The sequence below is a fragment of the Cherax quadricarinatus genome, chromosome 42 (genome assembly GCF_038502225.1).
Source record: "Cherax quadricarinatus isolate ZL_2023a chromosome 42, ASM3850222v1, whole genome shotgun sequence".
Classification (NCBI taxonomy): domain Eukaryota; kingdom Metazoa; phylum Arthropoda; class Malacostraca; order Decapoda; family Parastacidae; genus Cherax; species Cherax quadricarinatus.
In genome coordinates, this window is record NC_091333.1 from 109,262 (window position 1) to 127,334 (window position 18,073).

Genomic DNA, 18,073 nt, shown 5'->3' on the forward strand with positions numbered 1-18,073 from the left:
ACTTTTGTTTTTCCTTTTGGGCCACCCCGCCTCGGTGGGATACGGCTGGTGTGTTGAAAGAAAGAAAGAAAGATTTACATTACATTGTAGGTAGTAGGTTGGTAGACAGCAACCGCCCAGGGAGGTACTACCGTCCTGCCAAGTGAGTGTAAAACGAAAGCCTGTAATTGTTTTACATGATGGTAGGATTGCTGGTGTCCTTTTTTCTGTCTCATGAACATGCAAGGTTTCAGGTACGTCTTGCTACTTCTACTTACACTTAGGTCACACTACACATACATGTACAAGTGTATATATACACACACACCCCTCTGAGTTTTCTTCTATTTTCTTTCTAGTTCTTGTTCTTGTTTATTTCCTCTTATCTCCATGGGGAAGTGGAACAGAATTCTTCCTCCATAAGCCATGCGTGTTGTAAGAGGCGACTAAAATGCTGGGCGCAACGGGTTAGTAACCCCTTCTCCTGTATAAAAATTACTAAATTTTTGGGCCACCCTGCCTCGGTGGGATACGGTCGGTTTGTTGAAAAAAAAGAAATTTACATTACATGGTTCACATTACAGGAGGGCCTCGCATATACAGCTACCTTTTTTTTTCAGTGTTCCACATTTTCGTTGGCTTTCAATCGAGTCGTTGTTCATTATGTTCGGTGATTTACCACTTTCCCACTGTTATCGCAGTTTTCATACAATTGTGTAAGGGAAGGACAACTACCACCATATTTTAAGACAAGTATTGTATCTACATACTGTGTGTTTATTTTACTTTTTTATCTTTTTTTATGCCTAGTTGTATTGACCACTTAATGTATGATAGTGTAAACACATTCTCAGGCATTTTAGATGCACTCAATAATAAAAAAATGGCTCTTTTCCACCTGCCAATGGTTTTGGCTTATTGTTTGGGGCCATGAACCTTCGAGCGGCACAAATGGGGCCCTCCTGTATATGGTTTTCTGATGGCTAGAAACTAACCCAATAGCAAGATTCATCAAGCTGTTCCACCTGTGAGTTACTTTCTTTTAGGAGAGGGAGCATGGACACAGGGGTCATCCCACATACACTAAAATCAACAGACATAGCCCCACTCCACAAAGGTGGCAGTAAAGCAATTGCAAAGAACTACAGACCGATAGCACTAACATCCCATATCATAAAAATCTTTGAGAGGGTTCTAAGAAGCAAGATAGCCAACCACCTAGATACCCATCAATTACACAACCCAGGGCAACACGGGTTTACAGCAGGTCACTCCTGCCATTCCTAGCTACTGGACCACTATGACAAGGTCCTGGATGCTGTACAGGATAAACAAAATACAGAAGTAGTATACACAGACTTTGCAAAAGCTTTCAACAAGTGTGACCGTGGTGTAATAGCACACAAAATGCGGGATAAAAGAATAACGGGAAAAGTTGGTAGATGGATCTACAAAGAGTAATAGTAAAGAGAGTAAAGTCCCAGGCAGCCATGGTAAAAAGCTCTGTTCCACAAGGCACAGTACTCGCTCCCATTCTATTCCTCATCCTCATTTCTGACATAGACAGAGATATGAGCAATAGCTCTGTGTCTTCCTTTGCAGATGACACCGGGATCACCATGGCAGTGACCTCCATCGAAGACACTGCGAGACTTCAAGCGGACATCAACCAAATCTTCGAATAGGCCACTCAAAACAATATGAAGTTCAACGAGGAGAAATTTCAGCTACTCAGATATGGAAAACTTGAAGAAATTAAAAATGTGTCAAGGTATACCACAAATTCTAACCATACAACAGAGCAGAAAAGTAATGTGAAGGACCTGAGAGTGATAATGTCAGAGGATCTCGCCTTCAAAGACCACAACAATGTATCTACCTCATCCGCTAGGAAAATGATAGGATGGATAATAAGAACCTTCAAAACTAGGGATGCCAAGCCCATGATGATTCTCTTCAAATCAATTGTGCTCTCTAGGCTGGAATACTGCTGTACACTAACGGCCCCCTTCAAGGCTGGCGACATTGCAGACCTGGAGAGTGTACAAAGAACTTTCACGGCACACATAAGTGCGATAAGGCACCTAAACTACTGGGAACAGTTGAAGGTCCTTGATCTGTATTCCCTCGAATGCAGGCGAGAGAGATACAGGATAATATACACTTTGAAAGTCCTGGAGGGATTGGTACCAAACCTGCACACGAAAATCACTCCATATGAAAGCAAAAGACTCGGCAGGAGATGCAGCATTCCCCCGATGAAAAGCAGGGGTGCCACGAGTACACTGAGAGACAACACAATAAGTGTCCGGGGCCCAAGACTGTTCAATTGCCTCCCAGCATACATAGACCCCTGGCTGTCTTCAAGAAGGCACTGGACAGACACCTAACCAGGTTGTGGTTCGAACATCAGCTTGCATGCGACCAGTAGTAACAGCCTGGTTGATCAGACCCTGATCCACCATGAGGCCTGGTCTCAGACCGGGCCGCAGGGGCTTTGACCCCCGTAACCCTCTCCAGGTAAACTTCAGGAATCCATGACCAAAAATTTCATAAGCAGACTTACCAACTGTGATGCAATTAAGTGGATTGAATGCTATCCAAGAAGAAAAGCACATTCAAGCTGCCAAAAGTATTTCACATTTCAGCATAAAGCTCAGTCTCAATTATCATAATCTTTACATAAACACAATTAGACTGGCCACATTTGATGAATCAGCACAGTGGGTAACTACTGATAAATGATTATGAACAGAACACATGTCAATGAAGGTTTTTATGATGCTGAAAATGCTTAAATGCTTAAACAGAAATATGAACACATTCACTCAATGTTCAATACATATACCAGAGAGCAAAGTTATTTATTTTCAAATTAAATATTGTATATAATTCAATCCTAGCAAAATTAAGATTAACTTAAGTCTATTTTCTTCAACAGATTTATTAAAAATTAATGTCATGGATCAAGATTTTTTTCAGAACTAATTAGCCATGCCAAGAGACAATTATACTGTATAGTAATACAGTGGTACCTCGGGATACGAACAGCTCAAAACTCGAACAATTATGTAAGTGCTTTTGTAAGTGTATTTTTTGGGGTCTGAAACAGATTAATCTAATTTACATTATTCCTTATGGGAACAAATTCGTTCGGTATCAGCACTCGAAACAGCCTTCTGGAATGAATTAATTTTGTATCCCAAGGTATCACTGTACTATATGAATCAAGTTTCCATTAAATTAGATTGACAGTGTGTCAATATTGGATACAGAGTACAATACACTTACTTCTTAGACATGAGGTGCCCACTTAGAAGACCACCAAGTATTCTTATGCTTGTTTCAAATACAGAAACATTGATGTTTACATCAAAATTTGCCTTCTCTATAATCAGCTCCACCACTCGCTGAAATTCAGTTTTATTTTCCATGACACCCAATGTGTCTAGGGCATCAATTAATGTCAGGGAGTAACTGGGTGAAAAGGAAATACAGCATGAAAAATTAATATTACATAATATTTTGGTTTAACTCATGAACTATGTTCCTATCAACACAGTGTGACCTAAAGAATATATGACATTCACAGTCTCCTACTCTTAGTTGCCTTTCCAACTTAATAAAAACCACTACCATGCAATTTTGACTGACCAAACCAAGACACTGTGCTTCCTGACTTCCAAAACCAATTTATATAATGTATTAGGAAACACTAAAAATACTGTATTTATAATGAAATACAGTGGAACTCCGGTTTTTGTACTTAATCCTTTCCAGAGGGTCATTCTAAATCCGAAATGTACGGCAACTGAAGCAATATTTCCCATAAGAAATAATGTAAATATAATTAATCTGTTCCAAATACCCAAAAATATAACAAAAAATACATTTTATAGAGAATAACTATAGTTTTACATACAGAATACAATGAGAAATAAATATAAAGGACTAATGAAATGGATAAATGAACATTTAACATCACTTTTTACCTTTATTGAGGCCTCTTGTTGGCGTATGGAAGACGGCGAGAAGGGAAGAGGGAGGAGAGATTATCTCTACCACCATCACTACCACCCTCTACCATCATCATTAACACCATCACTACCACCCTCTACCACCATCACTACCACCCTCCACCAACGAGAAACAAAGCTAGACTGACTCAGAACGTGTGGGATGCTTTGTGTGGGTGCAGGCGGACACGTTCAGTACAGCAGACTACTGTTAACTCAACGAAAACCGAGGTGATGAAGGAAAACCGGGACAAAATTTTGACGAAAAAAGTCATCGAAAACCGAATTCAATGAAAACCAGGGCAAACAAAAACCGAGGTTCCACTGTACCATACACAGTACACCTACCTATTTACTTCTAGGCGAACAGGAGCAGGAGGCATAACCAGATTTATCTACAGTAGACCGTCGTTTAACACGGTTTTGTCTGGCACATTTTGGCTATAGCACAATTGAAGAATTGCAGCATATTTTTGTTAAACACTTTGCAAAATTAATTTAACACAGTTGCAGGAGGGGGAAAAATTTTGAGTGCGTGGTCGCCTGTGGGGCGGGATGAGCTGTGGGCCACATCACTGAGTCAACGGGGGGAGACCTACCACCATCCCCTGCCAGCATCAGCCACCCCCACCACCCTCCCAGCCTTCAGTTCGGTTCATACGTGTCTTGGACGAACCTGTGCCAGTAGCTCGCTGTGTTTGTTTAAATACATATTAATTGCCATATCTTAAATCTGCCAAGCAATCATGGCACCCAGAAGTCATACAAGTGTTGCTGAAAGTTGCAAGAAAAGGTTTAAGGTTTTAAGTCTTAGAATTAGTGAAGAAAGCATATACTATATTAGACAAGAGGTAGCCTGTAGCTGGAATGAAGAGTCATTTTGTACACAAAAAGAATGAGGTAAATATAAGTTTGAGTGATGACTGATTGGCTGACTTACTGATTGACTTGACTGACTGACTGACTTGACTGACTGATTTGACTGACTGACTGACTTGACTAACTGATTAACTTACTGACTTGACTGACTTACTGACTGACTTGACTGAATACCCTGACTTACTGACTGACTTGACTGAATACCTTGACTGATTTACTTAATGACTTAAGCCTATCGGCTTACGCACCAGGGATTTTGACGTACTAGTATGCCTAAATTCTAGCACCCTCAAATCTAGTGAGAGAAAGCTGGTAGGCCTACATATGAAAGAATGGGTCTATGTTGTGGTCAGTGTGCGCGGTATAAAAAAAATCCTGCAGCACACAGAGCGTAATGAGAAAAAAAAAATTTGACCGTGTTTTGGGATTAAAACCGACTTTGCACTGTATTTTCGTATGGTATTTATTGTTGTATTCTAGTTTTCCTGGTCTCATTTTATAGAATGGAAGACATATTACAGAAATTGAGATAATTTTGACTGGTTTTACAAAGAAAACTACCTTGAAATTGCACTCAAAGTAGCAGAAATGCTCAATTTTTACCAAAGTTCAAACGTAAACAAATCATGCTATGCATCCAATACACGTCAACTGGTGAGTCTAATATTCTTTCACAAGTGCACTGATAATATGTATACCATTTCTACACCAATGCAGTAGTCTGTATAACAGTAAATCTTCTATTTTTTTGTGAGAATAAAAATTCAAAGTGGACGTGACTAATGAACAGAGGAAATGTTATTTTAGTGCCAGGAATGTCTTTCTTGTTTATTCTGGACCCTATTCAGAAATTGGCATCCTTTGAAATTTGTGTGAAATTGGCAAAATTGATAAATTCTGACCACTGTATTGGATAATTGAAATCGGTAAATGGGTGGTTTCTTGTACTCACTCGATAGAAAAAATGGAGCTCTAGCGAAATAGTTATGATTTTTGTCGACAAGTACACTGGAATTGGCCGAAAGTAGGGCTCAAAGTGGGCAAAATCGCCGATGCGTAAACATCGTCGAGACCTCTAACTTTGCGAGAGCATAATTCCGTACATTTTCCATTAAATTTCATACTTTTGGTGTCATTATGATCGGGAAAAGATTCTCTATCTTTTCATAGGAAAAAATAATTTTTTTTTTTTGAAAATTGGCCGACCCTGAGAACAAGTCTCTGAGAGGGCCTGTCGACCCTGAAAGGGTTAAAGTTAGACTTTTTCAATGAAGAAGACCTGAAACAGTGTCTAGAGCAACTGATGCCTTACCATCAATTGCATAATGTACTGTAGGGTAAAATAGAACAGGAATCCCTTACAGAATTTACACACACTCAAGTACAACCATTGACTTCAGTACCAGTACTTCTACCATCCACCTCAGCCCAGTAGGGCCCCAGCATAACTCTCCACAATCATCCACAAACACCAGCACCCACAATTTAAGGTAATAAATACTATTATTTTTGTTGTATTTGTAATGTTATGCAGTAAAAACAACATAATACATCACAACAATGAACTACAATTACATATTCACTTTTATTTTTGTAATATCTGTTGGCCTAAAAAAAAAATTGCTTGACTTTTTGGGGGCTCCCAGGAACATCACCCTATTTTTCCCTTAAGTTCTTCTGTTTGTCTAACACGGTTTTTGCCTAACACGGTGTTTTCAGGAACATAACTACTATGTTAAATGAAGGTCTACTGTACATTTAGAAGTGTTAAAACGAGTAAAAAGTAAGGCATATCTTTACCTGCCCCAAGTGTCATGACCATCACATGACAGTGGTCGTAATTCATCATAGGGATAGGCATACTTGATGTAACCTTCATAAGCATGATAAAACATCCCACGAACTTCTTCCCTGAAAATAAGGAATGATGGTTACATGTTTATGCAAATACAGTATTGTATATTATTGTACTGGGATGCCATATTTTCAATTATGAAGTACCACATTAAAATATATTCAGGACATTAATAATTACAGAAATGCATAAAAAAATTCTGTATACAGTAAGACAGATTTACAAGCAACAGATTTACAAAAAAAGAAAAAAAGTTAAAACATTTTTTCTTGGATAGATAATCTCAAGTGAATCTGTGAGTCATCTTATATTATTCCAACTCCAGGCGGACATTAGGGATTACCTGGAGTTTACCTGGAGAGAGTTTCGGGGGTCAACGCCCCCGCGGCCCGGTCTGTGACCAGGCCTCCTGGTGGATCAGCGCCTGATCAACCAGGCTGTTGCTGCTGGCTGCACGCAAACCAACGTACGAGCCACAGCCCGGCTGATCAGGAACTGACACTGTTGTTTAGTTTTGTTATATTGTGCCAGAGTTGCTTGGGTTGGCTGTAAGAAAATTATTGTATTTTAAATAATTATTTAGTATACTATACACTCAGAATGACCTCTACACAAAAATAGTGCAAAGCACTACATCTGTAGGTGGAAGGTGATGCGAATTTCACTGTTCATGTATGTTGTCACAGCGCTGAATTCTACATGGCCACCTCTGATAGATTTAGCCAAGCATTCTGACTGTTGCCAAAAGAGCAGCTAAAAACAGCCACTAAAAACAGTCAGCATCATGAAACCAACACCACAGTACACACTATACTGTGTGGCCCATGTGACAAAATTTATGTTGGGGAAACCTCCAGAAGTATTACACAATGAATCTTTGAACATTGTAGTTGTTGTCAGAGAGATTACTTGAATAATGCTTGTGTTATCCATCACAACACCTGTGAACATCTCAAGTACATCACAAAATGACAAACCAGTCATCAGGAAATCTGACCTTCATAAGAGAAGTTGTTTAGCTATCACTCACTGCTACCAACAATATGTACAGTGTATACATACATACATGCACATGTATATAATTAATTCAGAATACAGGGAGTTTCATCATATCCATAATACTAGAGCAATGCATTTCATCCATGTAGAACACAGCCATCAGTTAGGTCCGCCCTGCCGCTCCATTCCACGCACCTGGCCTTGTGCTGCACCCAAACTCTGCCACGACATAAACTCTGTGATTCTTGGAGTTCAGCTTACTACTACTATTACTTGGTGGAACTTGGGCATTAGTTTACATTTTACAATACACAGAACCTTTCTACATCACAGAGTAAGTACTTCTTGTGGAAATTGTTATTTAATTTGGATGTGCAGCATGTCTGAGTCAATCAATGCTTAGTAACAAGTCTTGTCAGGCGATTTGACAAACATAAACACCACCACGCCAATACTGATGGCAGAATAAAGTTAAGCTAAGTCAGGTTATTTTAGATTGGGTTAGGTGGGTTTCATCAGTACAAATAGGCTATATTTTTTTACAATTTGCACAAAAAAATTGGTTCTACAAACCAACTGGTGCTGTACAATTCAAATTACAAATAAGGGCTGAGGAGCATTCATCTACTGAGTTCTCTGTATTGGACTAACCTGCCCCTGGTGGGCGAAACTTATCCACATTAAATGTCTTCATATATGTATAAGGCTCTTCGTCTGACTTTTTTGGGTTATCCTTGGTAATCTACACATGTGCTGCTATGTACGATAATTTACGTAACTGTATTTGTGTACCTATACCTGAATAAACTTACACATTTTACCTACCGAAAGATAGCCGACTGTGTGACATCCTGGTGAAGAGAACCAAGAACCCAATGGAAATAAGCCACACTGATTGATTTTCTTGGGTTATCTGGGTTATTAATCCTCCAGGATAATACAGTAATGAGAATAAAATTTATAAGGCGTTGGTAAAATCTGCATTCATATTATACCATATGTTGTAGAGACAAATGAAAATCATAAGAATATAGTATTGATAACATTAAGTGTAAAATATATAATAACTTACCTTAATTTAATTCTCTCTTTTTCTGTCATTCCAGTTGAAAATGACATTAAAAAACATACTTGCAAATACACAAATAAAAAGGTCATCTTGTTGCGGTTTATAAGAGCCACTGATAGTTCTCGAAGTACCGAGACCTGCTTCCCGATGGGAAGAAAGTATTGCCCAAAACTGAGCGAGGAACGAATAGGGAACAGTAGTTCCCTTTACAAATAGAAGTAGGAACAAACAAGTTCCCAATTACTTCGGGTGGATTCTCTTGCCTAAGCCCAAGCAGAGCAGGACACCTACACTCTCCCCTGAATTTAGTAACCGGCTTCCCATTAAAACCGTAAAATTTCCGTAAACAGACGGGAACCGATGAATGGTGCCCCCGTTGTTAAATGTCTCCAGATGACAGATCTAGACAAAGACAAACGTCCCAGGGAAAAATGAGGAAATTTGTTACCGATGATCAGGCGAGCGTGAGACGTCTACACTCTACTAAGGTTAGCGAGGAAGTCCAAAATAATGTCATCGTCTTCCGGATACGCTGAAGTGTTTCTAGTTCTTCTAGTGAAGGAATAGTGCCCAAAGTTGGTTGGGAAATGGGAAAGGAACAGGAGTTGACTTAGTGATAACAAAAACTGAAACAAAACGTTTGCAATTAGGTTAAACAGAATCCACGTTTAAGGAGAAGCAAAGCTAGAAGCCCATATTCAAATGAGTCAGCAACAGGCTTCTCCAGGCCTAAGAAACTTGCATAGCTGAAAATAAAGAGCTAATATATGGCGCTCCAGACCAATTTTCTAGTATAGTTTGTTTTAGTTTCGCCGCCTGAAAGGTTACTTTACTGTGCACCCCCATCCTGTAATCAACAACGAAAAAACAATGTAATTACAGAGGCAACAATGGATTTTTTTTTTTTTTATCAAACTTGAAACAAAATTCCAGGGAGAGAATTGGGAAATTTGCTCAGAACAGGTAGAGCGAAACACATCTACACTATTATTATTATTATTATATTTTATTTACTACAAGTACATGTACATGGTATACAGATCTAGCTGACATCAATGACATATTACTATATAGCAAGCCCCTTATTATGCTGAGCATTTCGGGCAAATTAGGCCAGTGTCCCAGGATGCGACCCACACCAATCGACTAACACCCAGGTACCCGACTCACGAAATCGTAATGACACGATTGCAAACAGGCCCGGTGGCCTGGTGGCTAAAGCTCCCGCTTCACACACGGAGGGCCCGGGTTCGATTCCCGGCGGGTGGAAACATTTCGACACGTTTCCTTACACCTGTTGTCCTGCTCACCTAGCAGCAAATAGGTACCTGGGTGTTAGTCGACTGGTGTGGGTCGCATCCTGGGGGACAAGATTAAGGACCCCAATAGAAATAAGTTAGACAGTCCTCGATGACGCACTGACTTTCTTGGGTTATCCTGGGTGGCTAACCCTCCGGGGTTAAAAATCCGAACGAAATCTTATCTTAACAAACCATACCCCGGCCGGATTGAACCCGCGGTCAGAGAGTCTCAAAACTCCAGCCCGTCGCGTTAGCCACTAGACCAGCTAGCCACAATAAGATTCGTCCAACTAGGTATATTTCTACACCATAGGAAGGTTAGCACAGGCACCACTGTGACCCAGGTACCCACTTTACTGATGGGGAACATAGACAACAGGTGGAAAGAAACACGCCCAATGTTTCTACTCTGGCTGGGAATCGAATCCAGGCCCTTGTCGTGTGAAGCCAGAGCGTTAGCCACCAGAGCCACGAACGTTGGTGCTGAAGTCCTGGCCTAAACTTCCTGCCCATCCATTCTCCGTTATAATAATAATAATAATAATAAATTTTTATTTCTACAAGTACATGATACAACTTTCCTAAGAAATAGAACACAAAAAGATATATGCAAGTTGTGTACTACTTTCAACTTGTCCAATTGATTTTCCCATGCTGCAATTTGAGTCAATTACTGTTTACTATATATAATAACAGATGTACAACTTTAACAAACAATTATTTATCTGTCTAGTATTAATTAGTCTATAACCCATTAAATTTACTCTGCCCGTAATGCCTAGGCATGATAGTGGCTCTCTTTGCGCTGCAAATCATTATTGTAATTACTCACTTTAAACTACCTATCCACAACATGTCAATCACATTGTAAACTTGCAAAGAAATAAAAATTTGAAATGAATTTGAATTTAGGTAAGGTTTGTCAGCAATTATTACTACAGAAAAAGCGCCCTTCCTCCAAAATTTGCACCAGTCAACTATAGTGATAATATAGCATTTATTGTGGTGGAGACGGAAAAAAAAAATAGAGAAGCTAGATACAGCGATTGATAAACAAGGGTGGAGGCTCGACCGTTCGTCATTGTAGGAGTGCCAGCAGTCACCGGCTCTTCAACACGCAAGTTATACTTTTGTATCAACCCTGGACTGGTTTCAAACGGTTTCGTTGTGCACCACCTAGCAGGTTATTAATAGAATATTCAAGAGGTTGCTAGTAGAATTGCAGTAAATCAACCATTCAAATCATTATGAAGCTGTGTGTAGTCTGTGGTCAGTCAAACAAACGGGCTTCCACATGCATAAATTGTCATTTCTGTGGAAATTGGTGTCACGCCCCTTGTGCAGATATCCAAGAACTAGCTACAAGCAGTATTAAAACAGGGAAGTGTTTTTGGGTATGCCCAAATGAGATAAATCTGTGGACTAAAATCACAAGGGTATTAAAAGAGGTCAACATCAAAGCTGCTTTCATAGAAAACCTGGAAGCTTTCTACAACAGATGGGAACATAAAAAGTCCGGGCTGAATGGTACTGCCCTTGATACTGGCCATGTAGTCAGAAACTGTAAGGCTGGAGATGATGTCCTGGTAGTCAGTAAATGGGGGGCTGATAGTGCTGTCCTGGGAGACAGTAATGGGGAAGCTGGAGGTGCTGTCCTGGGAGACAGTAATGGTGAAGCTGGAGGTGCTGTCCTGGGAGACAGTAATGGTGAAGCTGGAGATGCTGTCCTGGGAGACAGTAATGGGGAAGCTGGAGATGCTGTCCTGGGAGACAGTAATGGTGAAGCTGGAGATTTTGTCCAGGTAGTCGGGAATTATACGCAGGAAGGAATACATATAAATGACCTCATAGGGGACAGGAGCCATAGTAGGGAAACAAGTGTAGTCAAAGATAAGATAAAACCAATATTGCAAACTAGAAATACCGCAGGAAATAGCAAACAAGAGGACTCCACTAGCAATAGTGAGGATATATTACCAAAAACAAATGGTGGGAGCTCCATTGTTGGTGCTAGGGAGGATAGAAGTAAGACAGGGAAACATGCACCAACAGCGAATACAGTCACAGAAACCCAAGGCAAACGGAAACCAAGCCTGTGCACATACTATGCACTCGGTATCTGCTGGCATGGGAAATCTGGAAAAACAGATGGGACGTGCAACTATGACCACCCTAGGAAATGCCATGCCCATATGACAACAGGAAAATGCAAACTCCCTTCCTGTAAGCTTTTTCACCCTGAACTGTGTACCTCTTCAGTACAGGAAAGACTGTGCTATAACTTAAATTGCCAGGCATACCATCTAAAGGGGACAAAAAGATACAAAACATCCAGGCCATGGGAAAACCTGGGTAGCCACAGCCACTCAAGAGGGAGAGGTTTTTTAGTGCCAGGAAGGAAAAAAAACTGGCAGGAAATGGCAGAAATCGTACACCAAATCCAGTCATTCCTGGAGTGGAACCACAGTCGATGGCCTCCACTCCAAACCAACAGATACAGATACTAATGCCGGAAAAAAAATCCCCCTCCTCAGTACCAACAATACCACCAGTCCGATAACATTCTTCTTTGCAAATATACAGGGTCTAAAGCCAGCAACAAACAACAAAATACCTTTCATCCGTGGACTGCTTGCAGAGGCAAAGGCAATGTTCGCGGCTTTCACTGAGACCCACATAAAGGATCACTTGGACAACGAAATATGGATCCCAGGTTACAACCTATACAGATGTGACAGAGTGAACAGGCAAAAGGGGGGGGGTTGGCCTGTACATTGCAGAGTCACTTGTTTGCACAGAACTGCTAAATGCCTCAAATGATGTAGTGGAAGTTTTAGCAGTAAAGGTCGAGAACCAAAACCTAGTCATTGTGATAGTCTACAAGCCTCCGGATGCAACATCCCAGCAATTCCAGGAACAGCTGTTAAAAATTGACCACTGTCTGGAAAACCTTCCAGCTCCTGCACCCAACATCTTGCTCCTGGGGGATTTCAACTTAAGGCACCTAAAATGGAGGAATATAGCAAATAATATTGTTGCAGTAATAACACCAGGAGGCAGCTCTGATGAAAACTCACACTCACGCGAGCTTTTAAATCTCTGCACAAAATTCAATTTAAACCAGCAAATAATAGAGCCTACTAGACTGGAGAATACACTAGACCTCATCTTCACTAACAATGATGATCTGATAAGAAATATCACCATATCAAAAACAATATACTCAGATCACAACATAATTGAGGTTCAGTCATGTATGCGCGGAGCCCCAGACCGACATAATGAGATTAGTCACGAGGGAGCATTCACCAAATTCAACTTCAATAACAAAAACATAAAGTGGGACCAAGTAAACCAAGTCCTAACCGATATAAGCTGGGAAGATATACTAAGCAACACAGACCCCAACTTATGCCTAGAACAGATTAACTCGGTGGCACTCGATGTATGCACAAGGCTTATTCCTCTAAGAAAAAGGAGGAGTAGATGTAAAACAGAAAGAGACAGGCGCTCCCTTTACAGGCGACGGAAAAGAATAACAGAGCGGCTAAAAGAGGTCAATATATCTGAAATGCGTAGGGAGACACTGGTCAGAGAAATAGCAAGCATCGAACTTAAGCTAAAAGAATCCTTTAGGAGTCAGGAATCGCGGGAAGAACTAAAAGCCATAAATGAAATCGAAAGAAACCCAAAGTATTTCTTCTCCTATGCCAAATCAAAATCGAGAACAACGTCCAGTATTGGGCCCCTACTTAAACAAGATGGGTCCTGTTAGGTAAGACACATATGCAACAGTTAGGTATCTTTATTTCAGACAACGGAACAATGCTCTTCTCCAGACTGAGGGACTGACCACCTCAAAACTTTAAGGGTGATGGACTGATTACATCGTCTTCAAGTATCTTCTGCTTCTATCAACCTTTCTGTACTCGACTGAAGAAGCCTACTATGTAGGCGAAACGTTTCGAAATAAAGATACCTAACTGTTGCATATGTGTCTTACCTAACAATCTGTCGGTATTTCATACCATTTTAATGTTCAAGATGGGTCCTACACAGATGACAGCAAGGAAATGAGTGAGCTACTCAAGTCCCAATATGACTCAGTTTTTAGCAAGCCGCTAACCAGACTGAGAGTCGAAGATCAAAATGAATTTTTTATGAGAGAGCCACAAAATTTGATTAACACAAGCCTATCCGATGTTATCCTGACGCCAAATGACTTCGAACAGGCGATAAATGACATGCCCATGCACTCTGCCCCAGGGCCAGACTCATGGAACTCTGTGTTCATCAAGAACTGCAAGAAGCCCCTATCACGAGCCTTTTCCATCCTATGGAGAGGGAGCATGGACACGGGGGTCGTCCCACAGTTACTAAAAACAACAGACATAGCCCCACTCCACAAAGGGGGCAGTAAAGCAACAGCAAAGAACTACAGACCAATAGCACTAACATCCCATATCATAAAAATCTTTGAAAGGGTCCTAAGAAGCAAGATCACCACGCATCTAGAAACCCATCAGTTACACAACCCAGGGCAACATGGGTTTAGAACAGGTCGCTCCTGTCTGTCTCAACTATTGGACCACTACGACAAGGTCCTAAATGCACTAGAAGTCAAAAAGAATGCAGATGTAATATATACAGACTTTGCAAAAGCCTTCGACAAGTGTGACCATGGCGTAATAGCGCACAAAATGCGTGCTAAAGGAATAACAGGAAAAGTCGGTCGATGGATCTATAATTTCCTCACTAACAGAACACAGAGAGTAGTCGTCAACAGAGTAAAGTCCGAGGCAGCTACGGTGAAAAGCTCTGTTCCACAAGGCACAGTACTCGCTCCCATCTTGTTCCTCATCCTTATATCCGACATAGACAAGGATGTCAGCCACAGCACCGTGTCTTCCTTTGCAGATGACACCCGAATCTGCATGACAGTGTCTTCCATTGCAGACACTGCAAAGCTCCAGGCAGACATCAACCAAATCTTTCAGTGGGCTGCAGAAAACAATATGAAGTTCAACGATGAGAAATTTCAATTACTCAGATATGGTAAACATGAGGAAATTAAATCTTCATCAGAGTACAAAACAAATTCTGGCCACAAAATAGAGCGAAACACCAACGTCAAAGACCTGGGAGTGATCATGTCGGAGGATCTCACCTTCAAGGACCATAACATTGTATCAATCGCATCTGCTAGAAAAATGACAGGATGGATAATGAGAACCTTCAAAACTAGGGAGGCCAAGCCCATGATGACACTCTTCAGGTCACTTGTTCTATCTAGGCTGGAATATTGCTGCACACTAACAGCACCTTTCAAGGCAGGTGAAATTGCCGACCTAGAAAATGTACAGAGAACTTTCACGGCGCGCATAACGGAGATAAAACACCTCAATTATTGGGAGCGCTTGAGGTTCCTAAACCTGTATTCCCTGGAACGCAGGAGGGAGAGATACATGATTATATACACCTGGAAAATCCTAGAGGGACTAGTACCGAACTTGCACACGAAAATCACTCATTACGAAAGCAAAAGACTTGGCAGACGATGCACCATCCCCCCAATGAAAAGCAGGGGTGTCACTAGCACGTTAAGAGACCATACAATAAGTGTCAGGGGCCCGAGACTGATCCACCACAGGACAAGTGTTTCCTGACGCGGTTCTTAATCATATGATGACCCACAGCTGGAGCTTTTGGTCATCTGACCGAGGTCTTCCGCTGACTTACCGGTCCACCCCTTCAAAAATTAATGGAACACAAAGAGTTAATAGTGAACAGAGTAAAGTCAGAGGTGGCTACAGTGAAACGCTCTGTTCCATAAGGTACAGTATTCACTCCCATCCTGTTCTTCATCCTCATATCTGACATAGACAGAGATGTAAGCCACATATTATTATATTATTATTAAAATCAAGGGGGAAGCGCTAAACCCGGAGGATTATACAGCGCCTGGGGGGGATGTGGAAGGCATTCAGGCTTAATTCGGGGAACTGGAGCACAGATCCAATTCCATAAATCTAGAACCCCTCACCAACATCAAGGAACCTTCCTTGAGGGGGATGTAAGCCACAGCACCGTGTCCTCCTTTGCTAACGACACCCGAGTTTGCATGACAGTGTCATCAATCGAAGACACTGCAAGTCTCCAAGCGAACATCAACCAAATGGGCCACAAAAAAAATATGAAAGATCAATGAAGACAAATTTCAATTACTCCGCTATGGAAAACTCGACACAATAGAGCGAAAAACTAATGTGAAGGACCTGGAAGTGAAAATGTCAGAGAAACTCACCTTCAAGGATCACAATAATGTATCCACCACATCTGCTAGTAAAATTCAATTCCTGGAGTTTACCTGGAGTTTACCTGGAGAGAGTTCCGGGGGTCAACGCCCCCGCGGCCCGGTCTGTGACCAGGCCTCCTGGTGGATCAGAGCCTGATCAACCAGGCTTTTGCTGCTGGCTGCACGCAAACCAACGTACGAGCCACAGCCCGGCTGATCCGGAACTGACTTTAGGTGCTTGTCCAGTGCCAGCTTGAAGACTGCTAGGGGTCTGTTGGTAATCCCCCTTATGTGTGCTGGGAGGCAGTTGAACAGTCTCGGGCCCCTGACACTTATTGTATGGTCTCTTAACGTGCTAGTGACACCCCTGCTTTTCATTGGGGGGATGGTGCATCGTCTGCCAAGTCTTTTGCTTTCGTAGTGAGTGATTTTCGTGTGCAAGTTCGGTACTAGTCCCTCTAGGATTTTCCAGGTGTATATAATCATGTATCTCTCCCTCCTGCGTTCCAGGGAATACAGGTTTAGGAACCTCAAGCGCTCCCAATAATTGAGGTGTTTTATCTCCGTTATGCGCGCCGTGAAAGTTCTCTGTACATTTTCTAGGTCGGCAATTTCACCTGCCTTGAAAGGTGCTGTTAGTGTGCAGCAATATTCCATTGTAAGGATTACAATGCTGAGTTTACAGAAATTTGGTTATTGTGTGGTTTACATGTAGTAAAATAGTGATTACAGAGTGTACCACTAGAACGCTTAGCATGGCTAGGCATTTCGGGCAGACTTAGTTTTATTCTTAATTTTAAAATATTACAAATTATGAGGTAAGTTGGTATTATGGCTAAGTGACTAAATACTAGTTTGTGAGTTTAGCAATGTAAATGCTTTTGTTTTGGCACAGTACATAGTTTCAGTATTGGAGTATCACCGGATTCATTATTTTAAGATTGAGATTAATATTTCTGTTTATGGTCAAATGAGTCAGTGAGTGTAAGTGTGAACCACCAGGTGGTATTCATGTAGTTAGTTGACAGGGTGTATCAGGGAGATAAGATGTTTTCTAATGGTAGTTTTGAAGGTGATGAATGTGTCTGCAGTTCTAGAGTTCTCAGGTAGGGTATTCCAGATTTTAGGGCCTTTGACATACATTGAATTTTTGTAAAGGTTTAGTCGGACACGGGGAATGTCGTAGAGATGTTTGTGTCTGGTGTTATGCCTGTGGGTTCTGTCACAACTATCAAGAAAGTGTTTTAGGTCAAGGTTGATATTAGAGTTTAAGGCCCTGTAGATGTAGATTGCACAGTAGTAAGTGTGGATGTACTGAACAGGGAGTAAGTTTAGGTCTATGAAGAGTGGGGGGGGGTGTTGCCAGGGATGGGATTTAGTGATTATTCTTACTGCAGCTTTTTGTTGGGTTATTATTGGCTTTAGGTGTGTTGCTGCAGTTGATCCCCAAGCACAAATAGCATAGGTGAGGTATGGATAAATAAGTGAGTGGTATAATGTGAGAAGGGCATTTTGCGGCACGTAGTATTGTATCTTGGAGAGGATCCCAACCTTTTTGGAGACTTTTTTGGTTATATGCTGGATATGGGTGCTGAAATTCAGGTTGTTGTCAAGGTATAAGCCTAAGAATTTGCCCCCATTATTTTTGGTAATTAGAGTGTTGTCAATCTTAATGTTAAT

At 41.1% G+C, this 18,073-nt stretch overlaps 1 protein-coding gene across 4 annotated transcripts in view; it reads right to left on the reverse strand.

Moving 5' to 3' along the window:
* LOC128695558 (ER degradation-enhancing alpha-mannosidase-like protein 2) overlaps nt 1-9,312 on the reverse strand; it is an 81,446-nt gene extending 72,134 nt beyond the window's left edge. The window contains exons 1-3 of one of the 4 annotated variants that reach the window (XM_053786234.2): nt 8,801-9,312; nt 6,675-6,785; nt 3,271-3,456 (exon numbers count right to left, since the gene is read on the reverse strand). In XM_053786234.2, coding sequence (XP_053642209.2) covers nt 3,271-3,456; nt 6,675-6,785; nt 8,801-8,886 — 383 coding nt within the window. In that variant the 5' untranslated portion in view covers nt 8,887-9,312. Of the gene's footprint in view, nt 1-3,270; nt 3,457-6,674; nt 6,786-7,923; nt 8,155-8,800 lie in introns of those variants that run through there. The other 3 variants (XM_053786232.2, XM_053786233.2, XM_053786235.2) reach the window with 3 other exon arrangements.
* Nucleotides 9,313-18,073: the final 8,761 nt, after the last annotated feature.